General features: G+C 46.4%; 2 protein-coding genes across 5 annotated transcripts in view; one reads left to right on the top strand and one right to left on the bottom strand.

Moving 5' to 3' along the window:
• The window catches only part of LOC111080561 (protein spire), a 43348-nt gene extending 19048 nt beyond the window's left edge, over nucleotides 1-24300 (top strand). The window contains exons 3-16 of one of the 4 annotated variants that reach the window (XM_022376243.2): nucleotides 6782-6899; nucleotides 7330-7439; nucleotides 9955-10075; nucleotides 10151-10230; nucleotides 13687-13817; nucleotides 13915-14026; nucleotides 14307-14439; nucleotides 19329-19402; nucleotides 19499-19730; nucleotides 21016-21126; nucleotides 21492-21991; nucleotides 22061-22264; nucleotides 22326-22645; nucleotides 22724-24300. In XM_022376243.2, the coding sequence (XP_022231935.2) occupies nucleotides 6782-6899; nucleotides 7330-7439; nucleotides 9955-10075; nucleotides 10151-10230; nucleotides 13687-13817; nucleotides 13915-14026; nucleotides 14307-14439; nucleotides 19329-19402; nucleotides 19499-19730; nucleotides 21016-21126; nucleotides 21492-21991; nucleotides 22061-22264; nucleotides 22326-22645; nucleotides 22724-22943 (2466 nt within the window). In that variant the 3' untranslated portion in view covers nucleotides 22944-24300. Of the gene's footprint in view, nucleotides 1-6781; nucleotides 6900-7329; nucleotides 7440-9954; nucleotides 10076-10150; nucleotides 10231-13686; nucleotides 13818-13914; nucleotides 14027-14306; nucleotides 14440-17558; nucleotides 18331-19328; nucleotides 19403-19498; nucleotides 19731-20348; nucleotides 20757-21015; nucleotides 21127-21491; nucleotides 21992-22060; nucleotides 22265-22325; nucleotides 22646-22723 lie in introns of those variants that run through there. The other 3 variants (XM_022376244.2, XM_022376247.2, XM_022376246.2) reach the window with 3 other exon arrangements.
• Nucleotides 24301-24316: 16 nt separating this feature from the next.
• On the bottom strand, nucleotides 24317-25978 carry LOC111080562 (la protein homolog). Its single transcript, XM_022376248.2, has 2 exons — nucleotides 24903-25978; nucleotides 24317-24845 (listed from the first exon to the last, which is right to left on the bottom strand). Exons 1-2 carry the CDS (start codon nucleotides 25884-25886, stop codon nucleotides 24654-24656), a joined length of 1176 nt encoding a protein of 391 aa, XP_022231940.1. The 5' UTR covers nucleotides 25887-25978; the 3' UTR covers nucleotides 24317-24653.
• Between the last annotated feature and the right edge of the window lie 105 nt (nucleotides 25979-26083).

Below are 26083 nucleotides of genomic sequence, written 5' to 3'. Positions count from 1 at the left end.
GGTATTAAAACAATTAGAAAGTAGCATTCGATGATTATTTGATGTTGAGTTCTGTTTACTGCTGGCTGCCAGTTGCTTTATTTATTTATTCAAGATTAACAATTATCTGCCAATATATGATTTTAATTCACACAAAAAGAAGAGGTGTAATAATTACAGATTAAAAGAGTGTATAGTATAGTATAGAGTATATCTTACAAGCAATCATTTTAAGGTACTTTTCCGGGGATGGGCTGAGAAATCCACAAGCCCCCGCAGGATCTTGTGTACATATCTTCGAAGGGAAGTTGCAGATGTGTTTGTTTATTCTTCCATGGAATTCTCCCCAATGAAGAGGTATCCAAGCTTCGATAGCTTTAAGAGTAAAATACTCTTGTAGCAAAATGGAGAGAAGACGCGAAACAAGTTGCTGGCTCACTTGGGAGAGTAACAGTTACTTTTCCTATAGTATATACTGTACGTTCGTATATGTGCATATATATTGTATGAGTATATATCTAATTTTTCGGGACCTGCATACACTGCTGCTGCTGCTGCTGCTGCTGCTGCTGACGTCCAGTTTGGACCGTCATGGGAAACTGCATGCAGCAGGCAGCAGTCAGCAGGCAGCAACTGGTTGCCGCCAGTCACGAGTTGTTCCCGAGTTTGGACCATTCTATTCTGTCCGCCATGGAAGTGATGGAGGCTGGAGGCTAGAGGCTGGAGCAGACACGGACTTGGCCAATTCATAAGCCCGACTTACACACTTGCACATTGCCTTTGTGGCATTATTGTAGAGTTGTGGCTCAGTCGGAGTTGGAGTTGGAGTTTGGTGTTTGGTGTTGCTGTGGCTGTTGCTTGATTCCTCCTCACTTCGATCTTCGAATGCGGTTCCGCAGTCATGTGCGAGTGCGCGAGTCATTCAATTTCTGTTTTGGCTGGGCCTCTGCTCTGTTGGTCTGCTGGTCTGCTGCTCTGCTGGTCTGCTGGTGGTAATACGTACGGTACTTGAGCCAATTACCCAATTAAACGCCAGCGTTTTGTGCTATCTCACCGTCCCCATCATCAGTCCCCCATCAGGCGGCACCACTCCCCACTCCCCACTCCGTAGATGCCCAAATATTGATATATAGCATTTTGTAGGCTAAGACCCCTCGGCTATGCTATTTCTTTGATTTGAGTTTGAGTTTGAGTTTGAGTCATGTTCTAGAGGCGTGTACAATTAGCGTTTTGTTTCGGGTTCCGTTATAATGCTGCTAGGGATTATGTTCCACCTCTCACCTCTCTCTCTCTCTATCTCTGCTTCTCCTTCTCCCACTCCAAAACTTGTTCATCGATTATTATCGATGCGTCTGTCGGTTGTGTCGGTTGTGTCGGGTCTGCTTTGACGCTTGGGGAACTTTGATGGCGATGCCTGATCGGATCTGGCTGTTGCTCTACTCGTATCTGGCTGTAGGGCCTCGGCTTCGATCGCAATCCATCCGATCTCTCCATCTAAGCCGCCTCCTTGTGTGCGAGCGCTAAGTGCTCGTCGTGTCCATGTGTGAGAGTGCTTGAGAGAGGCTTTTCTAGGTGGCCTGATCCGATCTTGAACTTTCCGGAACTGCATTAGGCGTTCTGATGGCAGGCAGTCTTCGGTATTGATCGATGGGTAAGCCGGCAGCTGGCAAACGAGAGGCTGGTTCCCATGGGGCACCATGGGAAACCGATCGCGCAGAGCTGCTTTCCTGTGTTTAGCAAAACGATTGCATCGATTTTCATACCACATATAGTGCCAGTTCGGGCAGATATTGTATTATTGCCAACATTGAAAGAAAATGTGAATAATGTGAAATTATTGCTGTTCACAGTTGTTGCTTTTTTTGCTTCTGTGGCAAGCGCGTTGCGAATAGCGACTCGCGACTCGCGAATCGCGAATCGTGTGAAACACTGCTGTAGTCTAGCCTAGGTATGTTTACTCGCACAAGACATCGTACAGTACAATCGTAGCTATAGCGTAGATCGCAGCTATGTATATGTATATGTATATGTATGCGTATCTATATATATTTATATGTGTATAGAAAATTAACCCAGTTCGCACGTCTGTGCCGAAACAAACACAATAGTGGCCGAGGCAAACGAGTCGTCGGGTGACAAAGGCGAAGGCAGCAAAAGACGAGAGAATACCGAGGGCTCCACCGGGGAGAGCGGAGCTGCCACAGGGATGGAACGGTTGGTGGGGTCTGGTGGGGAGGCCCGCCCGATAATCATGTCGGGGCTGATTGCAGGCGGTCCCGTACCGGCAAAAATGTGCAAATATTATTTTAAGCCAGCCGCCACCAATAGCCAGCCAACTCCCAGCACTCCTTCACCTGCACATCCACCTCGCTCACACATACATACATCCATATGTATGTATGTATGTATCTATGCTCGTATTCGTATTCGTATTCACATTCCCATTCCCATTCACTTTCCCCGCTAGGCAGACACCTTGCCTGATAAGATGAGAACATAATTGTGGGATGACATATTGCACTGCACTGCACTGCACTGTGCTGCACTGAGCGAAAACACTGCTTAGGGAAAACTGGCTCTGGCGGACACAAATCTTTGTATTTCGTATCTTTCAGTTCAGAAGTGGAATGGAACAACCTTTAATGTTTACCATTTGTTTTACTTGAACAATCTTTCCAATAATTGTGTGTAATATTTTTAATTAGTTGGGGAGATCTCAGCAAAAGATTCACTCCGGCAAATCAATAACAATCTGCAGACATAATAAACCTATGCCCATAGACCATACATACATACATACATATATATGTACATAGGTACAATTTATTGTTGAAATATGAAAGCTAATGCCCCGAATGTACCGTAATGCTGACTGATCATCTGACCCTTTACTTACATACTATTCAACTAATAGGCTAGTTTTTCTTTATACTTGGGTCAAGATATTGACTTTAGTCCTTGCTAAATGGACTCACGGCTTATATTTTAATTATTATATTCCGAGATGGTAGTTTATAATATATTTTCTCCCTTTTTTTCGCTGTGTACGCCTGTGCACTATCTTTCATATTCAAACAAGTATTTCCCATATTTCCCCCCCACCCACTCTTGTGGGGCTCTCGGCCTGAATTTGGGTCAAACATGCATACTCATTGGCCTCTCCTCCCATCTCCTTTATCGGCTCCCCTGCCTCCCCTGTCATTCATGGCCTGTACCCCTGTCAGCCAACTAGTCCGATGGAGAGCGGGCCAACTGTGAAGCTGTGAAGAGAAAAAAGAAACTGGAAAATCTAAAATTGTATAACCTGCTCCGGCATCAGACTTAGCTCCAGCAGCTCCAGCAGCAGCAGCAGCGGCAGCTGCCGGTTGTTTCCTTCAACCCACTGGCCTGGCCCAGGTCTGGTCAGCGCCTGCACTTGGGCACAGGCACAGGCTCAGGCACAGGCTCAGGCATAGAGAGTATCTCTGTACGAGTACTCGTATCTGCGGTCATAAATTTCAGCCACTTTGATCTTGCCACATTCAATGTAAAGTGCTTAATGGGCCCAGCAGTTGACCAAAGCGAGCAAAACAAACAGAGACACAGACACAGAAATGGACAAACAAAAACTTTACTCTGAAAACTGAAAGAAAAAGAAAAAAAAACAAGAAGCAAAAACTAAACCTTTTGTGTGGCATAAAATTGCATTGTAATTTACAAAAATATTTCCAGTTCTCATTGTGTCCCCTTACCCGTACCCGTACCCCTACCCCGTTCCCCTATGTTCCCCCCCTTGTCGATGTGTCCGTGTGTTCAGGTCTCCCCAGAGATTTTAATCGTTGTCGCCAGCGTCGCCTTGTCAACGTTGTAGCCTCCCCGAACCGAACCGAACCGACCAGACCAAACCCCCCTTGCCAGATGGCTCCCAGACCCCATCTGAACGATCCGAGCGAGCGTTTTATGCTGCTTTACATTGGCGTCGCATTTTTTGCGGCTACTGCTGCCAACATTGATCACGACTGGCCAGATAGGCCAGAGCTAGGAGCAGCCAGAGTCAGAGCCAGAGCCAGAGCCAAGTCTAGCCGCTCTCTGCACCGACTGCACCAACTCGAGAGCTACAAGTGTGTAGGCTGCATGTACTGGGTATATGCATGTACATACATATGCATGTATATGTATGTATAGAGTGTAGAGTGTATTTATACACGGCATTCTTTCTATGGAAACAATTGCATAAAATGTGAATCCTGATAGCGACAGAAACACAGCCACAGCCACAGCCACAGACTGCCGTCTTCTTCGACTAGGAAATGGTCAAGTCAAGTGGGCAAACAGTAGGAGACCTGTCCGAACGTGTACAGGGAGAGAGAGAGAGAGAGAGAGAGAGAGGGCCCGGACAGAGAGTTTATGATTCCTGCAGATGCCCATGAGACAATGGACCATCCCATCATAATGGATGGCTGTCGAGGAAGGAAATTCGATTGGACTGCCCTTTCTCCCCTCTCCCCCAGCTGGCACCGAACTTGGCCAGAGTAAATGAGGGAAAAGCCAGGCAGACACTCCCATGAACAGCCAGCCCCAAAGTGCAAAAGTGCACTCAAATATTTACACCTCAGCAGACAGTCCTCCTTTGGCTCGCCACTTGCCACCAATGGTCCTGTCCTGCATTTGTTGTGCCTTTCCTATAAAGTAATTTGCAACTTGCCCCAAAAAAGGCAGCACCAGCCAGGCAGAGAGAGAGAGAGAGAGAAATGAGAATACCCGCCCAAAAGGAACTCCTCAGGCGTGGAGGTCAGGCGAAAGGTTAAACTGACAAGATTGACAGGCGGCAAAGCACCAAATGGCGACGACAACCCTGCGCCCATGGAGAGGCGGGTTGGGGCTGGGACTGGGACTGGGACTGAGACTACGACGGAGACTGGGGGTGGGGGTGGAGACCCTTTGTTTCCGTGGCTGTGGTCCCAGCCGAAATGGAACTTTGGAAACTGTCTTATAATTGCCGCATTGCATGTTGCCAGCTTTCAACTTTGATATTAGCCAGTTCCAGAGACTAGTTTGGTGAGAATTGGCGGATTGGGAACAGGGGCGCACCCTCTACATTTATGTACAAATGTAAGACCCCATAAACCTATACTTTTTGCACTGGATACGACTAGGAGTACGAGTACGAGTACATGCAAAGTGGGAAACAAGAAACGACTGCGGCGGCTCCCCTTTGGCATATTACTACGAGTATTACACTTTGCCTTTGCCCCCCCCCCTTCCACACTCTGGTGGTTGCAACAATGTGACCAACAATGCACATTCCGAATCCCGGCTGGTTGTGCTGTTCCCTCTGCTAATTGCATGGGAAACTTCTCAAGAGTCGATGCCGATGATGGATGGTTCCTGCTTAGAAGTCGCTTGATATGAGGCTGCAGAAATTATGCACACAAATGGGGTACACTGATTAGCAGGTGCACTTGGGGGGTGGGGACTTTGGCTTATTATTTCGTTCGTTCTCTGCTAACCCCCGTCTCCACTTGTCCCATATGTACATTCGAATCGGTGAGATTGGATGCTCGGAAGAAAGTGTATTCCTGCATTCAACGTGCCCCTTTTGACTTGCACCTCTTCCATAATTTTCCCATTAATTATGTCTGCGTGTCCCCTCCACTACTCAACGCCTGCAACTGCCACTGCGACTGCCACTGCCACTGCCACTGCCACTGCCACTGCAATTCTTCTGCAAATGATGTAAGGGCCGACGGAGAACTGACATTTGTTGTCAACCTCTTCAGTGGCTAGAGCTACAGTCCCAATCCCGTCTCATTTCTGTGTCTCTGCCTGTGGCAGTAGAAATGCCAGTCAGCCCAAGGCCCGGCCCGGCCTGGCCTGGCTGGGCCCCAAGTGAATCGAATGCACAGCTGTCACAATGTTTTATCATTTAATTTTCATAATAAAAACAAAACCCATGTGACCAGCACGAATAGAGCAGATCCACCGCAGGGGTGGGGGACGGATGAGATCGGAAGCTATGCCATAACGCCCCGCAAAGAGCCAAACGGGCGAGCCAGGTGTGTGGGCGTCGCCTCGATCCACGTCGAGATGGAGCTGATGCTGGTTCGGGTTCACTGTCAGCCAGCAGCCAGCAGGCAGCAGGCAGCTGCGAATTATTATTTAACGACTTCTTCAGTTTATGTCTTAACACTCTGTGTATAGCTCTTTTTTCGGCAAGTGTTTTCGCCAACGCCAAAGTGAAAGTGAATCGACACGGCCGATGGCTGGGGCAGGGGCAGGGGCAAGTAGCAGGGGAAGCATTTACAGCTGACACTGCACTTGGGTTTGGGTTTGGGTTTGGGTTTGGGTGTTTGAAGTTGTTGCTTTCTGTTGGCTGTTGCTTCGTTTTGGCTGACTCTCTCTCTCCCTCTCTCTCTCTCTCTGTTGTTGCACCTGAACTTTAGCTTCAGATCGGGCTCAAACTTCCCAGCTCTCTGCTAACAACAACAATTAGTGTTTATTTGTTGCTGTTGCTGTTGCAGTGTGTCGCTTTTCTACGAAGCTTCGTCAACTTCAACTCCAATTAGAGTGTCAGTTTAATGAACTGCCTGAACAGCTTGTTTGTCAAGGCGCCTACCCCGAGGCCCCTAGGCCCCCAGGCCGCAGTCACTCGGACAGACCCTATTCGGGCACTTGAGGGGGGGTTAACTGCACTACACGATGCAGATTTTGATGTCTCGTTGAGCTCAAACGGCGGCCTTAACCCTTGCTCTCTCTACTACGTATTTTGAGCGATACTTCAATATTTTAACATTAAATTTGCCTCTTGGTTTCTACTCTGCAGATTATCAGCGAGATGGCGGAAATCGTGTACACCGCATTGGACTACAACCTGCCGGAGGATGAGGAGTGCCAGATGTCGCAGGAGCTCGAGAATCTGTTCAACTTTATGACAGCAGATGGTGAGACTTCGATCGGTTGGGGTTTTAGCTCTACGAGTATATCGGGAAAGAACGCGATTCTCACATGCAAAACTGTGTAGATTTGCCATTTCTTTGTTCATTTATCGCAGTGATGTAATACATACATATGTATGTAGTTATTCACACAAGATTCTGTGGGATTGAGTCACTTTCTGTACTGGAAGGCCCCTTCCCCCATCGAAGAGCAGCCTTCAAGCGGAAACCCCATTCTATCAAACCGCACAGCTGCACAGCTGAAAGCGAGATGAAGGTCTCCCTCCCAGATCTCCTGCCATGAATCACGAAACTTTGATAAATGAAATCAAACGAAATGAAACACAAATGAAACAGAAATGTGTACTTGAACTATGAAAAGATATCCCAAGGGAGGGGAGAAACCGAATTGACCCTGTTGTTGTGTTTATTGCAGAGACTGACGAGGATTGCATCGACGAGGGCATCGACGAGGGCGACAAGCGCTGGGACGACGAGGCGGAGGAGGAGCGCAACGATACCAAAGAACTAGAGCACATAATCGAGGTAAGTTTCGGTTTCGGTTTGGGTTTGGGTTTGGGTTTCAGTTTCCGTTTCAGTTTAGGTGCTGCTCGGCATCTGACATTTGAGATCGAATCGTGTCATGATGTGCCAAAAATACTCGCAAATCCATGACTCAGATAAGTCTGAGGGGGTGCGCCACGGGCTGACCTTTTGACCAGGCTCAAAGTGCTCCATTTGGCCAGCACATTTGACATATAAATATCCTATATATATGCTATTATATGCTACATACATATATGGTATATATATTGTGTGTGTATTTGTGTGGATCGATCTGTCGTGTGGGAAAACTTGTTTGGCGCGCGTTACAGTTAGCCAGAGAGGCAGAAGGGGAGACAGAGAGGCAGAGCTAAGAAATAAAAGTATCCGCGAGATACATGTGGCTCTGTGCAGTCTTGCAGTCAAGTATCTGTATCTGTATCTGTATCGCGGCTAACCGCAGCCAACAAGCATAGCATGGCCCAGGTTCTACTTGGATTACGAGTACCTGACTGTGACTGGAAAACAATTTCCAATCGCTTCTCGATTGCACTCGCAGCCGCAATGTTAAATAACCGAAATAACCATAAAGACAGGCGCTTTCGTAATCACAAGGAAACCATCACATCAGGCTAGAATCTGAAACCTCTCCGCTGCACTGGATTTCACACACAAATGCGTCGCTGGAATTTTTCTCATTCCCCCTTTCCCCCTTCCCCCTTTCCCCCTTCCCCCTTTCCGGGGCGCAAGTGCATCCAGCTGACGATAGCTATCATCGCTGGCCGCTTGGCCGCCTGGCCCCATGGCATTGGGGCGTGTGATAAACCTCACACCGTTGCTGATTGAGTCCAAGTCCGATTCGTTCTGTCCGAGCGCCCCGGGGGGAGGTGCCCGAGCGGCCGCTCCAGCTCTAATGAGCCACTTTACAGAATTGACACATTGCTGTCAGGCAACAGTGAGCAAACTTCTGCCAGAATCCATGCCCCTTGTCCGCCTTTTCTAACACACAAGCGAAAAGTGGAAGAGTATCTGCATCTGCACTGATAGAAAAAAGGCATAGTAAAAATAACTACAATCATATTTGAATTTAAAATGCCATTTTTAAATACAAACATAGTAAAATTTAATAGAATTCACTTTGATTCAAATATAAATGTATTAAAAATGCTTTTTTAAATACGGTCATATATAATATTACAAAACACTTCAAAATAACTATAATATGTATATTAAATTTGTAGTTTAATATGTTTCATATTTAAATTGAATATTATTATGACTTGATTTCAAAATTGTTCTACTTCCCCATGTTTATATTATTTTTTTATGTCCCTCGAATTCCCAACTAGTTCCAGCTGCTGCTGCCTTGAATGCACAGTAAAATTATCTTAGCGCAGGGGCATAATCACAACCAATGCAGTCCTACTCATGTTGCGATTATTTCTAGTTGAAAACTTTAACCAATTCACACCATGAGGACTTGAAATGTAATTTGCGTACGCAAAATAATAACCAATTAGTTAAAAATGAATATAAATATAAATATCAAACATATTAGATTTAAATATTAAACATATTTAATTTAAATATGAAGCATATTAACATTAAATATGAAACATATTAAATTTGAATATGAAACATATTAAATTTAAATATGAAACATATTAAATTTAAATATGAAATATATTAAATTTAAATATTTTTATATTAATATCAAAATTTAAGTGAAAAATATTCAATTTTAATACAACCACTCTTGGATAAAAATCAATGGCATAAATATTAAAATCTAAGTGAAAATATTAAAATTTCATATTATATTTCATATTTCTAACCCCCGGTGTGGTGTGGGGAAATTTTCCCTGTACGTACAACACTATGGCAGAACCCCCCAAAACTTAAAGATAGCGATTTTATAAAGTTGCACTAATATTATTAAAAGTTAAATTTACATTTGTTTATAGATAAAATTATTGCTTTTAATTTAATTTAAATTCTTTTTTTATTATCTCTTGTTTCTATATTTCTGCATTTCCTTTGTCTGTATTTAGTATTGTTTTAATGAGAAGTGACAGGAAATTGGCTAGAAACCGAAACGAAGTTATCTATACAAAGAATGGCTGCATGCTCGTATTTACATACATATAGTACATATGTATACATATGTGTACATATCTGCGGAACTAACGCAGATAAAATACGTATGCAAATATTTTAAAGAGTTCCCATGAACAATAGGTCAGGAATAGGAAACAATTACCCTTTTAAAGTTAGTTCTACAAAACAGTAGTAGCTCCAAAATCATTAGTTAAAAATTAATCAAATTACTCGTAAAATACCAGTAAAACTATAAAGATTAATAGCCAGTTCTGTTCTCCACACTCTTTTGTAAAGTCACAAAATTCAAAGAGCTACAGAACTACATTGAAACTCAGAAGGAAGGTGTCCGCTAATTGAACCGTCTTGAAATCGTTTGTTCGCCCGTTTAATCGCACACCTAATCACATTCTCGTTTCAGACCTGCAGAAACCACCTGCAGAAACCCGCACTAGCAGACAATCACTATAAGGCCGTGTGCCGAGCCCTGGTAACGGAGACAATAGAGCTGCGCGTGTTCCTGCAGCAAGTCCTGAACAATGGTGAGTCTTTGACTCTTGGATCAATCATTCGACAATCAGGGTGCTAATAGTCCGATGGACCATTCTCTGCCACAGGTGCCGAGAAGCTGATCAAGGCCTCAGAATCGTCTCCGACCACACAGAAAGAACTGGCGAAGCTGGGCTTCAACGACTGGGTAAGATTTTCTATACCCCCCGAGACTGTTATGCAATCCGTACAGCTCCACTAATGGCCTCTGAAGTGGGCCACCGACTCACGATCACTGTTCGTTGGTCTGGCGCACCTCTTTGACCAGAGTCCGGCCATAAGCCTTAGCCACCATCATCATAATCATTATCGCAGAGAGACTGAGAGATCACGCGCGATGTCCGCACATGTGAGCAAATTTTTGGTGGGGTTTTCCTGTTTGGCTCAGCGGAAAAAGTGAACTATTTCATACTTAGGTATTGCCAAATGAATTCACTTTTAATTTCAATAATTGGCCCGCGGCGACCGACAGCGTCCACTCGACCATCATCCTAATGAGTTCACCGCCACCGCCACCGCCACCGCCATCCATTCCATATATTTTCTGCGAGATACTTGTACCACGGGTATAATGGGCCACACACTAGTCTATAAATTTGTGTGTTGGTTTGACCTTTGCCGAATATGTCGAGGCCGTCACAGGAATTTGCCATCAGCGTCGTTGGACCTCCGGAACCCATTGAGACCCACACGCAAATTGGCCAGACACGCAAAGCAAAGGCGAATTTGTTTTTTACTCGGGGCATCGTGAAAACATATACTAGAGTGGCTTCACTTTACCGTTCGAGGTGTGTTCGGTTTGTTTTATCGGATTGGATCGGACACCTGAACCTCTCCAGTCCATGGCTCTCCAGAGAATAGCTGGAACATAAAAGTTCTGGTCCGGAATGCTCTGATGCAGGGAAGGTGTAGAGTTGTTTCATTAGTCGTACGAAGAGAATGATTTTAAGTAGTTTTCTTCGTGACAAAAATGAATTCAAATGAAATGTAGTTCCAGTGTTAATTGGTTTATTCTGTTTGTAGAAATTCTTAGAAGCTTTCAATTTATATGAACTGCTAATCATATTAGGCTCAATTAATTCTACCATTTCGGGTTTGGATTATAGCACGTAATCAGTACTAAAAGCTTGACTTGGGTAGCAGTTTAGATGCTGAAAACCTGCAGCAGTGCAATGAGGGATTCACTTTTGACCCCAATGACAGCAATCAAAGGAAACTTTCTTTGGGAATAATTTCTTTAATTTAATTTGTAATTCCCTTGTCGCACAATGCGAAATCGTCTGACCACTAATGATCCCTAAGTTTCGGTTCAACATTCAGACTTTCCTTTAATTTTCAATCACATCGACCTCAACTGAAAATCTTCCCCTGTACCCGGACACCGGCAGCGGTCCTCCCGTTTGTTGAATAATTTCTCCGCCCTGGGCCCCGGTCTTGGATCACGTCACTCGCAATGTTTGCATGTTTGATAGCACAGAAAAAACCGCAAAAACCAAACAAATAAGAAACTTTGCGTGCGAGCCAAACGACAAATCATACGAGCGTGTAATAGTTGCTCATACACATCCATCCATACTATGCTGTATATGTACATGTGTACACATATATACATATATCTTAGCGCATATCCAGACACCGTCCAAGACCGTCTTCACGCCACATTCGTAATTAAATAAATAGACCATAAATATTTGTTTGGTTTGGACTTTTCGTGCCAGTTCGCTTTGCATTTGCATGTGCTGAAAGCCATTCGTAGATTAAAGAAGGCGCAGTCGTCTTTGCCAATTGGCAATTAATTGGCCAGACAGGTGGCCCATCATCATCATCATCATCATCATCCTCATCGGGCTCGAACCACATTCTGCACTCGAGAGTGTGTGTGTTGTCTTGTATTCGTACTCGTACTCGTACTCGTATCATTGCCAAACGTAATTTCAGGCAATTGTTGGGCTGATTAAAAGCGCTCCCTTATCATTTCCTAGCTGTTCGATAAGGGTCTGCCGCTTCTGCCCTGAGCCTGCCCATTCAATTGGCCTTTTTCTATTGTCTATTGTCTATTGTTTGTGGGTAGCTTTTTCTCCAGCTACTGCTTTTTCTGGAGAGAGACCAGCCCAACCCAACCCAACCCAAGAAGTGTGTCTCTAGTCAGCGCTTCATCAGTTTTTCCCAGAATCTGGCAGCCTTCAGAATGTCACAAACCGCAGCAAAGATTGTGGAAAAAGTGTTTTTATTGTCTCGCTTCTTTGCGAGAAATTAACATTTATTTTGTTGTTTGGATTCCGCATGGCGGTTTTTGCTCGCATTCTGTTTGTTTCTGATTCTGTTTGCTATCACGTGGGGGCTTCTGTTCGGGCAGATATCCCAAACTGAGGCACGTCAGGTATGTGTAATTTCGATACCAAAACGAAATGCTTTTTTTCCTTTTTTTTTAGCGTTTAGCCCCTCGCTTTGCACTGCTTAGGCGCTCCCATCAACCATGTCGCACCAGGCAGACATCGGGTCGGTTGTCTGTGTTTCGGTTTGCTGCCTGCCGTCATGACGATGGCCAGACAGGTGGGTGACGCTGACGGTGACGGTGACGGTGATATGGGCCAGTTCCTATGGTAATGTGCCGATCCAGTCTACCAAAATGTTGCACTGTACGCACCTGTATGTGGATTGTACATGGTACATGCATGCAACCCCACAGCAACAGCCAGCTCTTCCGGAAGCTGCCGCCACAATGTGGGGGCCGGGTCTATCATCGCTGTTTGTGTTGCATTAATTGAAGCGTGGCGGGGCATGGCGTGGCGGGGCATGGCATCTTCAGCTTTTCAGATCTTTGTGGGTGCAACATTTGCTGGCGTTTGGGCCCAAATGTGGTGCCATGCCCTCAGCTGTGGGGCAACGCGATCCCCCACCCGATCCGATCCCGTTTTGCATGGTTAATGAGCTGTCTCAAAATGCATTGCCACCAATTGGGCGCGAGTGGGGGCAGGAACAGGAAGAGCAATGCAAATGCAGCAGTGGAAAGTGAAAACGCGAATCGCTGTTACATAGTATAGTCGGTCGGCCCGTCCCCTGCCTGCCTCACAGCCTCGTCGCCTCCATTGTGTGCTAAATAGTGGCAGTCTTCCTGCCATCGCACAGCATTCAACACACATTACTCATATGCTGTACGCACAGTTAGCTTGTCATGTGGCAAGTGGCAAGTGGCATGCATGTCTGGTCTGGCATTAATCAGCCATGCATTGGCCTGCCGCACCGGCAGCCCCAATTATATTAGCTAATTAAATGAAAATATTCGTAGCGGGGCTCGGGTGCATAAAAGTGAAATGTGCTCTCCCTCTCTCTCTCTCTCTGGATGGGGCAAGTGGCATACAGTTGACTTAGACTTATCCTCTGATTTGTGGTTATCTTTCGTCCTCCATTCATACCAAACCAAACAAAACCAACCCGAACCCAACGAAGTGGAGGTATGGAGAGCTCTGCAAGTAGGTGGAAATAGTCGGGGAGTAGCATGTCCCTAGTTGCGTTGCATGTCTCGCTATCCGTTCTATCTACACACATAGATACACTCCTGTATCTGGACAGTCTCTAAGACAAACACTTTCCCCATTTGCAGGCACGCTTCTGGGTGCAGGTGATCGACGAGCTGCGCCGCGGCGTCCGCCTGAAGAAGAGCAACTTCGAGCGCACACCCATCGAATACGAGCTGACGCCCTACGAGATACTCATGGGGGACATTCGAGCCAAGTAAGTACATAGCAGAGGAGAGAAACAGAAATTCCCACACAAAGCACAAAGCACAAGCACAAAGCACATCCAATCACAGCCGAATTTCTCTTTACAGAAAGTATCAGTTGCGCAAGGTGATGGTCAACGGAGATATACCGCCGCGCGTCAAGAAAGATGCCCATGCCATGATCTTGGAGTTCATCAGGTCACGGCCGCCATTGAAGAAGGTGTGTAGTGCCCCCAATCGAACAACCACAACCCCAACCACAACCACAGCCACAGCCACAGCCAATTCCAGTCCCAAAAGCAATACCGATCCCCAGTCCAACTCCCCACTGGCCTCTTGCCGAGTTTAAATTTTCACTTCACTTTCTTTACTGTAGGGAGGAACCAAATTTATTTTGTGGCTTCCAATAAAAATTAACAGTTTCATTTTCGCATTAAAGCTCACATTCGTTACTCTACTTTTGTTGTTCTCTTTGCTTTTTCCAACTGCATCGTCCCCAGGCATCCGAGCGCCAACTGGGCCCGCCCCGGAAGTGCACGCCCTCGCCCAGAGAACAGCTCATGGAGTCCATCCGGCAGGGCAAGGAGCTGAAGCAGATCACCCCACCAGAGGCGCCCCCCTTGAGGCAGAGACGTAAGTCCACAGAAATAGAAAGTAATTTGCATGACGAGTACTTTAGTTCTACACGGGTATATTCTCGTAAGTGTGTGTAACCTTTAGGTCAAGGTGGAGTAAAAAGCTTAAGCAAAATCCATAATTAAGTAGGCCAAGGAATTAATATGTAGCTCTCCATTATCGTAGTTGGTGGTTTGGTTGGCTCCACCTACACCTTAAGATTCCAACTCAACTATAAAGACTCTAGCATATACATATCCGATCTGATGTCTGCTTACCATATTCATTTTCTCCTGACAACGACGAGAGTCATAAACCGACGACAACAAAGGGCGTCACTAATTCGCCTGTCAATAGATTTCCCGGCAAAAGAAAAGCCTGTGCTTTTCCACAGTGACTGCCAAAAATAGATGCCGCCTCTTATCTTTGGTGGGTGTCTGTCTGTCTGTCTGTCCTCGCATCCATCCTCTCGCCGGTGTGTTGTCATCGCCGATTTCCAATTTTAAACGCCAGCCGCCCATAAATTGTTGTCATACGCATGTGCTTACATAGACAGATGTCTCCCCTCTCCAAGAGAGATAGAAAGAAAGAAAGAGAGAGAAGAGAGATAGGAAAACTTGTGAGTCGCAAATCTTTTCACTGCACTTGTCGTCCGGGGAGCTCCATTGTCCGTCCGTCGTCCCAATCTGTCTCTTTTTCTTTCGGCGCAGCGCGCATGCCAACATAGATCAAAAACGGCCACTTTTTCCAATACCCAATCCCCAATCCCAATCCGAAATCCACAGTCCACAGTCCACAATCCGCTCTGCTGAAGGAAGCGTGCAAAACTGTGACACACAAAGATAGCGACACCGCATCGACAACGACCAAGCCAGGCACGACTACTGCCTCCCCGCAGACAGTGTATGTTTGTCAGTTGGTTTGTCGTTGTTGCTCGTTGCTTGTTGGATGCAGTAGGTTGTTGCTTTTCTTTGGCTGCCGTCTCTGGCTGGGAATCTTGTTTGTCTCCGATATGTGCAGCTGCTCACCGAAATGTATGTTTTGGCTGCCGAAAAAACTATTCAATTGGTCAGCATTTAGGCCCATTACGGAACGAAGTAGATATTTTAGCTATGAGTTTTGTATGATTCTGAGCCAGTGCATTCAGAAGAAAGTCAGAAATTTGGCTATTGTCATCCGTATAGCATCGATTTAAAAATGTTCATACAGAAATCCATCTCCTAGATATTCGAATAATCAGCACAATCGTTTTCTAGCATCGCTTCTCTTTGCTATGTATTGGTCGAACCTCATTCAATTAGTATTACCTTTTTGCTCGTTTCCATTTAAAACATGCGGATATAAAATAAGTAACGTTCTTACCATCTGCTCGACATGAATCCAGTTACAGATACTACGAACTTTCTTAGTCGATTTCTCAGTCCTTTTTGATTGTACCCATTAATCAAAGACAGTACCTTCCATAAGTATAAAGTACGTACCATACATATGTACATATATTCCTAATCATCATCAATAGCCGATTCAACATAGCCATGTCTGTCTGTCTGTCCGTCTTGATTGTCGCCTTGAGTTTTTATACCCGTACTCAAAAAAGAGTTAAGGGGTATATTAGATTTGTGGTAAAAGTGGATGTGTGTATATATGTGTATATATGTATATATATTCTTGATCAGCATCAATAGCCGAGTCTATATAGCCATGTCTGTCTGTCCGTCTGTCTGTCTGTCCGTCTGTCCGTCTGTCTGTCTGTCCGTCTTGTTTGACGCCTGGATCTCAGAGACTATAAAAGCTAGAGAAACCAAATTTTGTTTCCAGACTCATGTGATATCACACTGCTATAAATGTATTTCAAAAATACGATCCACCCCCTTCCGCCCACACAAAGAACGAAAATCTGTGGCAGGCACATTTTTAAATAAATAAATAAAACTAAAAACGCAGTATCGTAGAAAATTACCATATCTACCAGATTGCCGAATCTGAATCAGATCGGATCATAATTATAGCCAGAATGAAGAAATGAATTTTCTGTTGGTTCCCTCTCCTTCTCCAGCGCTGCTGACGCTACTGATTCTCTTTCTCGCTCGCACACTCTGCCGCGTTCAGTGCGCGAGCAACCCCTAGCGGAGGAGATGTAGAATCTAAATGGTACATGTATAATCTACATGTTAGATGTAGAATATACATAGTATATGTAGATGTAGCAAAAAAATGTACAATTTTTTGTAATTTCTAAAAAATTATAAGCTCAAAAATGTATATACTGACTGAGTACGGGTATAAGTAGAGTCGCGTTCCCAGAAGCGACTCACACGTTCCTACTCGTTTTTTAAATAATAATATACATATATCCTACATGAAATTTACATGCATGCTACATATACACAATACAACTACGGATAAGTGGACACGGGAGCAGAAAAGTGTGCACTACTTTTAGGCGTTTGTTTGTTTCTACAATTGATGTATAAAGTATAAAGTATGTAATTTCGGATAACGAAAGATCGTCAAGAATTTCTTTAGAAAAAAAATGTACATAAATAAAATATAAATTAACACCCACTGTAATAATGCTTGCAAACATTTTAAATATTGTTGCAACTTTTATTTCAATGCCCCGAGACCCCCGTTGCTTAGTCCCCGCTACTGCGTCCTACCTCTACGTCAACACCCGAACCACCCACCCAAGGAGTGACGTAAAAGTCCCCCCTCCCCACCACTAACCAAAACAACACATGAGCGCCAAGCCAAACTACGCTCTCTCTCTCTGCCTGAAGCTCTCATTCATCCCACTCTCTTCGCTGAGAGAGAAGTCTCTGCGCATGCGCGCTACGAATACGTTCCCTACCTAATAAATTTATATCATGCGTTCATGCGAATATTTAGAACTAGAAACTTAAAATTTATTGGATATATGTACATAGGTTATTATTTTTCATAAGAATAGGATTCGGAATTTCGCATGGATGCTATGAGTATTATGCTATGAATATGCACACATCTGACGTAAAGAGAGCAGCAGACAATTTAGGCCACCGGCGAGCGGAATAGACGTACCTTTTATGGATATACCACTCTCACGGCGAGTAGTAGCAGTAACTGGTTTGGGGTTCCCGTGTTTTGAGGCTTGGCGGTTGCGCCTCATTCGTTCGCTGTTGTTGCTGTCGGTTGGAGGAGCAGTGGACTCCATTGATTATATTATGTTGAGAGCGGTGGGAGCGTGGCGCGGATGGCGAAAGGAAACAAAAACTGGATGATTAATAGAACCAAACAAGGCTCGAGGAAAGGCACGGCCTAACGGAAAGTTATAGTGGAAAGTCGGCTGTCAGTTAGCCAGTCTGTCAGTTGGGGAGGGAGCCGGACACAACCCTCGGCGAAGCATAGGAGGCAGCCCTGTGGGGTTGGTTCCCATTTGTTGTACTCCCCGGATCGATAGCCCGAATGCAACCGTGTGGCACACAAAGAGCGAAAAAGTGAAAAGGCAACAAGAGTGAGCCGAAGTGATTCGAGAAGTGCCGTGGAAGTGGAGCAGCAAGCACCTAGCAGCAAGCAGCAAGCACCAGCAGGCACCATCCACCACTCGGCCAGTCGGACATGTGGAGACTGTAATCCGTGACCGTCGCTTCGAGAGTCAGCCCAGCGCACAAATGGACTCAAAGCCCGGGATGCCCAGTGCCAAGCGCTCCACTGCCGCGTCGGTGTTCAAGAGCCACCACGTGGTGCGCGCCGCTGATGTGGTGGACGTGGGCAGCGATGCTTCCCTCTACTGCGGCTCCGACGGGGACAGCCAATCGGAGCCCCAGCCCCAGCCAACGCCTCGCGCCGCGCCGCGCGCAACAGCCCCGTCGGCAGCAGTACCCAATCCGCCGACACCCAAGCCACGGCAGGCCGTCAAGCCATCAAAAGGTAACCCGAAAACGATGGCTCCATGCCCCAATATTGCTTTGGGCCACGAAAATGCTCTGCTCTGCTCTGCTCTGACCTGGTTTCAATTTCAGCCTCGTCTATACCTTTCTTAGTGTGTGTGTGTGTATGTCTGAGGGGGTTCAGGGAGGGGGTGGCATGCCCCCAAGGCATTGTGTGTGTGTGTAAGGAGTAAATCTGAACCGCCTGCAGTGGCTGTGGTAATTGCAGTCATGATACGACTCCGACTCTGAGCTCCAGTCATTAAAGCCATTAAGCAATCCGCACTCCGCAGAGGAAAGATGTGCAGAAGTGTGGATACCCTTCGTATTTCCGCACTCAGGAAGGAAATGGTTGACCAAATGTGCCACTGAACCTGTAGAAAATGTGTTCTGCATTTGTATCTCCGATCTGAACCCTGATTCTGGGTGACGTTTTCCCCGAAAGTAGCCTCGGGTCAAAGGGCAACGGCAACGGAAACGGCTATTATGGGGCCGGTCATAAAGTGTATCTTCGACAAGTAGAAAAGTGAAGCGACCCCTCTTTCCGCTGCTGAAGTTCCCAGGCATTGCACAAGCCACAAGCCGCGCTCCGGAGTGATTTCATAAGTAGAACCATTAAGTGCGCCGGGTCTTAACGGTTTCTCTGTGAAGTGGCCGGCAAAAAGTGCGAGGCGTTGTGCTGACAACTTCCAACTTTAGTGGAAGAGCCAGCCATCCAGCCAGCCATCCGGGCAGGTCTACTCTAATTGCGCAATGAGTGGACAGAAAGGGCAGACATGAGCTGGATAGAGCGGAGCCGGTTTCCGAGTGAGTGAGTGAGTGGTGGGGTGGAATCTGCTTGCTACCCAGAAATGCCATTACTCCATGATATTCATTAGATAATCCCATCACGCGCAGCAGCCAGCCCATGCAGTCCATTTTCCCATGGCTTCAGCTGCATTCACTTTCGCTTGGGACCAGAGTTGGGACTCATTGTTTCTACGATCTTTCCATTTTCAGTGCTTCCAAGTGCGAACTCCACGCTGTCACGTTCCAGGCAGCGGCTCATTAAGGTGGATTTCTCACAGCTCCAGGTCAGTCCAAGGGGGACTCTGAGTCTGAGTCTGAGTCTCCCCAGATGATCCTTTTGGTCGTTTTGCTAACCGAATTTTACATCCTCCGCCCGATAGGACGACGAGCTCTTCTTCGATGAGTCCAGCATGAGCAGCTCCCACTCCACAGCGGCCACACACCAGCACCACCATCAGCACCACCATCAGCATCACCATCCCCATCTCGCCGAGCTGCATCGCTGCTCCCAGCCCAAGATGCCACCGTATCCGTTTGGGGGCTACATGGTGCCCAGCCAAGCGCGGCAAGAGTGCCAGGCGACGGCGTCGCTGATGCGGCCCAGACGCACAAGTGAGTATCCAGTTCTATTTATTGTGCAATATCTGTAATCTATAATCGGTACTACGGGCACTACTTATGGGCACTGGGCGCACAAAGTACAGAGGCAACTTGAGTGATGTATTGAAATTCAATCACTTTTCGGTCAGACTTGAGTGTAGAATAAATTTCTGTTTGTCCGATTGACAACATAACGAGTGAACCTACATGCTACGTACATATGTATGCATGTAGGTGTGTAATGTCTGAAAGATTCACTTTTAAGGGAAGGGACAACATCCAATAATTATGTGGGGTATTCTATTATCGCCTTTTAATGCTTCTCAACTTTAATTTACTCTCTGCCGCTTTTAAAGAAACTTTATTTCTGTTTAATGGGTTTTGTTTCCTCTTTACTTTGGGCCTTATCTGCTGTATATTATCTCTGGTATTAGTTTTAGCTTACACGAAGTGCGTAACACAACTATAAGTCCGACTTATGCATTGCCTTACAGTTGTGACGCGCACTGCACACTGTACAATATTTGTAAGATGGTTTAAGTTTTTATAATTTTAATTTATTTTGTTTTTATTTCTTACATTTTTCCTTTTCCCCCCACAACAACCCACAACAAACCTAATTTTGCAAAGGTATTTGATCGTTTTACTGTGACCCACTGTGACACACTGCTAACTACTTTCGACTAATTGTAATTATTATTTGTATGGTTTTGTGCGAAGCAACAAGGCCCCAGCCCCAGCCCCAGCAAACCAAGTGTTGTACGAGTATTATAACTATTTACCCGCCCCCCACCCCGTCCCACAATCGCACAAAGAACAAATCCAGATAAACAAAACGAAAACTACAATTCTAAGTAACAAGCAAAAGGAGAAACCTTTAAGGGGGTTCGGTGTGGGCAGATTCGATTCGAGGGCTAACAAAATGGAGTTGGTTCAGCTTAAGCCTTAAGGATGAGCGCACTCACGCACACACGCACACAAAACACACACACACAGACATAGACACAAATATACAAAGAAAAATCTCGAAATATTTTGTAAAATTAAAAAGCAAAAGAAAACGTATAAATAAAAGAGAATCTACTGCAAGCTGCTCCTTAGCACTTATTAAAATTATTATTATTATTATTATTATTTTCTGCACTCGAGTAGATCTTTCTCTTTCACTAAACGATTTTTGGTTGCTGCCCTGTATGAGAAATAATGTAATTTCAATTCTGAATTCAAAATGCCACACAATACGCTTAAAAAAAACAAAAACAAATTAACGCTGCCACAATAATTCCTGGCGCTGCAGTGGATCCACGCAAGCAGCCTCAGCCTCAGCCTCAACCACAGCCACCCCCGCCTGCAGAGCCATCCTTTACGGAGGACGAGTACCACAGGTTCTTCGACAATGCCCTGGAATGTAAATATTTAAAGAACCTACTAAAATCTCTCACGCTTGCTTTCCATTCGATGCATCACGGAGCCAATCACATCGCTCATTCAGCCTCTTAACTCACATACTCGTACACACACACACACACACACTACAAACATATGCATACGCATACACCCAATGCCACGCCTCCCACCGCCAGCATAACCCCAACCCAACCCAACCCAACCCAACCCCTGCCTAAGCAGCCTATGACACATTTAACATTTCGAAAGCCTTCTTCTGCCTGATTCGACCTCCTCCCCTCTCTCCTGTACATTCATAGCGGAAATAACACATTCGCAACGTGGACGCCGGCTAACGATTCCCTTCGCTTTTTCTGTACTCCCCAGCCTACGACCTGGCCACTCAGTGCGAGTCGCGACGCGCCTCTCTGCGGCGCCACACCATCGTGGGCTGCCAGAGCAACCTGGAGGAGACGCACTCGATGCCAGCCACGCGCCCCGAGTCGCGTCAATCGGATGACGCAGGCAGTCAGTCGGGAGCCAGCTGTGAGGCCCCCAGGAAGAGCCCCCTGACGACGGGTGAGCACTCGCAGAGGACGGAGGTGCCGCCCAGGCTGGACGAGGCTCATTCAACATCCTCGCTTGGCCCATGGAACAAGTCCTTCATGGATAAACAAACCTGGATGGAACGGGGGGACGATCGCCTGTCCGTCACGCTGGCGGAGATCGTTCACATACGTTCTGTCATGACCAAGGCCGAGCTGGAGGGCCTGGAAAAGCGTCGCGTCTGCTTCCTGTGCCTGCGCACACGCTTCTCCTTCTTCGGGCCCTGGGGTATCCAGTGCAAGCTCTGCCAGCGCACTGTCTGCGCCAAGTGCTACACCAAGGTGAGGCTCTCAAACAAATCCGGAGAGCCGACTGATCAGATTATCTAATTATTTATCTTTCTGTCGCAGATGCGCATTCCCTCGGAGCACTTCAGGAACGTTCCCCTTGTGCTGATCTCACCATCGCTGCTGTCCAGTCCGGCCAGCTCGAGCACCCCCTCACCCTCTCACCACGCCCACCAGGCGCACTCCTCGTCGACGGGGAACATAGTGGATGACCAGTTCCCCAAGTCCCTGATTGAGCGTCTCCTGCGCTCCGAGTCAGATAGAAAGGTATGCCCCACGCGAGCTCACCTTCTCCTTGCCATATCACTCACTTGAGCCCCCTTTGCAGACTCGCAGCACTGTGGGCAGTGCACCATCCTCACCCAAGCACCAAAGATCAAACATGAGCACTCCCGGCATCAGCGTGGGCCCGGGAGCCGGCGCTTCCTCATCATCCGCCGCCCCCGGCCATGCCGTGGAGGCCCTGCACGACCAGGCGTCCATGTCCGCCTCCTACTCGTCAGCCATGCGACCCTCGGGCGTGATGCAGCACCACCAGAAGCACCACTACAACAACGCCATGTCGCGGAGCATGGAGGGACCCCGGAGTCTGCCCGTGCACAGCCCAGCATATCGACCGCTGTCCAACAGCAGCACCCTCGAGAGGAAGTAAGTGGTGCAGCGGCCCCCACCTGGGCACCTGCCAGAAACTGTAACCAATTCTGATCCCGAAACTTCCCATTGCAGATCCCGGTTCTCGAGGGGATTCGCCTTGTTCTCCTCGGGCAGCCATTTGGCCCAGACCCAGGATCAGAAGGAGAACCAGCGCGGCGAGCAGGTGCCCGTCTGCAACGACTGCCAAGGCCTCGTCAACGAGATCACCAGCTCTGTAAAGCAGAAGCGCAGCTCTGCGAGGAACCGCACCATTCAGAATCTCACCCTAGATCTGACGCCAGTCTGGAAATAAGCTCCGATTGGCCCAGACAGATCCACACCCTTCAGTGCGTTTCAAGACTATAGGACACTGACTGTAGGAATCTATCCATTTCGAAATGGTATCTGCCAGTTCGACAACTGAGAGACATATTCTTCGAGAATACCCGAAAACCAATTGCTTAATTTATTCGATGACGGACCACGGACCTTATTTGATGACTGACTCTACACCAGAACTGTCTGAAGTCGATATATTTTCAATATTCTCGGCATTAACTGAGCCTTTTACGTGTTTTATGGGACTGGAACGCACTTAACGCACTGCGGAAGATACATGCATACATACATACGTGCATATTTATGGATTATGGATTATATGGACTGTTGTACACATTGAAAGATAGAGCCTCGAGGAGACGCCCTCCTGCCCTTGTAAATCGTGTTAGTTTAGTGAATAAGCAAAGGAGAGAACGAACATTCCTGGCTGAAGCTTTGTACATTTTCTGCCGGCTACAGAGAGATGATCCGCTTGAGCGCACGCGCACCCCACCACATACGATACGAGTATATACATACATGCATACATATAACGACAACTAACTCTATACTATACATAATACCACATACAATACCACTCCACACTATATTAGCGCAGTACAATGCCGTTGTTTGTAAATGTTTAATTTATACGTAAATGTTGATTAAGTATATACTCATAGCTCATACTAGCTCCTGTAAGTACCTATGTACGATCCGTATGTAACCCGCAATAGTATCTCCGGCTTGTGCTCTCGATTTATCAAGAGATTGAAATGATTTTGAAATGATCCCCAGTTCGAAGACATGATTTTGGATATTGTTAAGATAATGTTGTGAAATGTTTGTGCTTGCGCAGATCGAATTCTTGTTTCCTTGTGAAATTCTCGTTGTTCCCCAGTCTGATGTCCACCTACAACGTCAATGTATAACGCAAGATAACTCCGAGTTGATAGCCTAATTTAATTTTAGTCTTTGTTGCAATGCAACCCATACTATTTAGTTAATTGATCGCATAGTTTTAATTTCCGCCTACCATCTAAGCGACGCGACCGTTCATATTGTACAAGCTGCGATGCAAAGCAACACCCTAACGAAATCATTAATTATTGTATACCTATACCTATCGTAGCCCCATAATACTGAAGTTCTAGTGAACGAACAAGTTTGATTTTTTTTTGCCCCCTATTTGTAAACGCATTTAAACGTATTTGTAATTTACGAGAGTTAATCTTACACTTTTAATGCTTTTAAGTTGAATTATTTTGCTTTGATTTATAACAAAAACACCACAAAGAGAACGGAAATACACTAAAACGCAATGAAACACTTAAATAAAATGTAATTAAAAATACGTACGAGCAAGTGTGCAATTCGGGATTGACTGGGTCAGGGGACTTGTTTGGTCCAGGACTCACTTTCTTTCTTTATTTGTGGCTTCCTTTTTTGGGGCAAAGTATGAAATCGTTGTAAGTTTAAGTAAAATAAATTAGAGTTCATCTCGTAATAATGATATCAAACCAAACATACTCTTCAGAGATACTTTCTGTATATTATCCTACGGTTATCTTCGGAAACTATAGCAAAACGTACAGTGTACAGTAGTACGTACACTTAAGAGCTTACAGCTAAGTCAACTAGATCTACGGAGTAACACGTTTGCAAAGTCTAGAACGGGCTGGCCGAAGGGAGGCGTGCCCAGGTCCTACTCTGCACGAGACTTCTTGCCCTGTCGGTTGTCGTTGCCGCCGTGGCGCTTGCGGCCGAAGCGCTTGTTCTTGTTACGGCTGAAGTCGCGGCGCTTCTTCATGAACTCCACGGCCTTGTCCAGGAACGTCTTTTCCTCATCCTCGGTGGCCTTGCGGAGGGTCAGGGTGACTTCATCGTTAAACTTGAGCTGGAAAAGAATCTGGAGTTAGCGGGAGACTTTCAATACAAATAGCAGACAACTCACCTTGCCCTCCTCCACCTTGGAAATGTATTTCTCAGCCGCGTCGGCTTCGGTGAGGCGCACCGAACCCTTGGTGTCGCCCTTGTTGAACTCAATGTAGGCGATGTCGAAATCCTTCACCTTTTCAAAGGCCTCGCGTATCTCCTCACGGGACACAGTCTCCGGAGCCCCCTCGAAGACAACTATGGCGTTCTTGGGCAGCTCAATGGCGGGCTCGGCCTTAGCCTCCTTCTTTTTCTGTTTCTTTTCGCTCTTCTGTTGATATTCCTCCTGCTTTTCCTTTAGGTAGTCGATCTGCCACTTGCGGAGAAGCTCGCGCTCCTTGTAGAGAACTTTATTGTCCTTCTCCAGAAATGCCTTGGCCTGCTCCTTGGTCTCGAAGGTGAGGAAAATGCTGCCCTTGAACTTGTAGGACTTGGTGGGCTTGTCGTAGTGCTTGCGCATGGTAATGTTGACCACCTTCTCGTACGAGGCAAAGAAGTCGAGCAGCTCGCTCATCAGCGTGTCCAGGGGGAAGCCCTTGGCGTAGGCAGTTCGCTCCTGGATCTCCTTGCGCCGCTCCTCGTTGTGCTCTGGGATGGGACGCTCGGGGTGGCGACGCAGCTTCTGCTTGTCCTCGCTGATCTGGACCAGGCCCTCGTCGGACTTGTTCAGGGCTCCGATGATCTCATCGAAGTCGGTAGAGAGTGTGGCCAGGCGCTTGAATGTGACCAGCACTGTGAGGGGCACCCACCCATCCTCGTTCTTGGATATCTGCTCGCGCAGGAACTTGTCGCGATTCAGGTTGGCGTCCCCGAAGTAATACTCTACCTGCCGGATAACGGCGCGCTCTTGCTTGGAGAAGTCTCCGTCAGCCACTGAAACCGGCTCTTCCTTGGTAGTGCCGTTCTTGGCTTCAGGCTCCTCGGCTGCGACTTTCTCGTCTTTGGTCTCCTCCACGACCTGCTCCTTAACCTCGGGGGCGGTAGTTTCTGCAACGTCGGCCATTATATATGTGAATATTTGTCGGACAAATAAAACTTGAACGTGCGTGCGGAAAACACGTGTGTGGAGGGTGAGGAATCTTGTCGTTAGCCAGCACTAGAAGTCGAAAGACATTCGATATATAAATGGGACCTATCGACTAAACTCAATTTTGAGCGCAATGCTCATTTTAGCGTTTCGATAGGCCCCACTTTAGATGT

This window comes from Drosophila obscura, unplaced genomic scaffold (genome assembly GCF_018151105.1).
Source record: "Drosophila obscura isolate BZ-5 IFL unplaced genomic scaffold, ASM1815110v1 contig_9, whole genome shotgun sequence".
Taxonomy (NCBI): Eukaryota; Metazoa; Arthropoda; class Insecta; order Diptera; family Drosophilidae; genus Drosophila; species Drosophila obscura.
This window is presented reverse-complemented; position numbering and strand designations above follow the sequence as displayed.

What these genes read in the sequence shown, in the direction of transcription:
- LOC111080562 (XM_022376248.2), bottom strand. Translation starts at nt 25,886, where the DNA reads ATGGCCGACGTTGCAGAAACTACCGCCCCCGAGGTTAAGGAGCAGGTC. An exon ending in CCAAGGTGGAGGAGGGCAAG is followed by an intron (nt 24,846 to 24,902) that starts GTGAGTTGTCTG and finishes ATTCTTTTCCAG; the next exon opens with CTCAAGTTTAACGATGAAGT.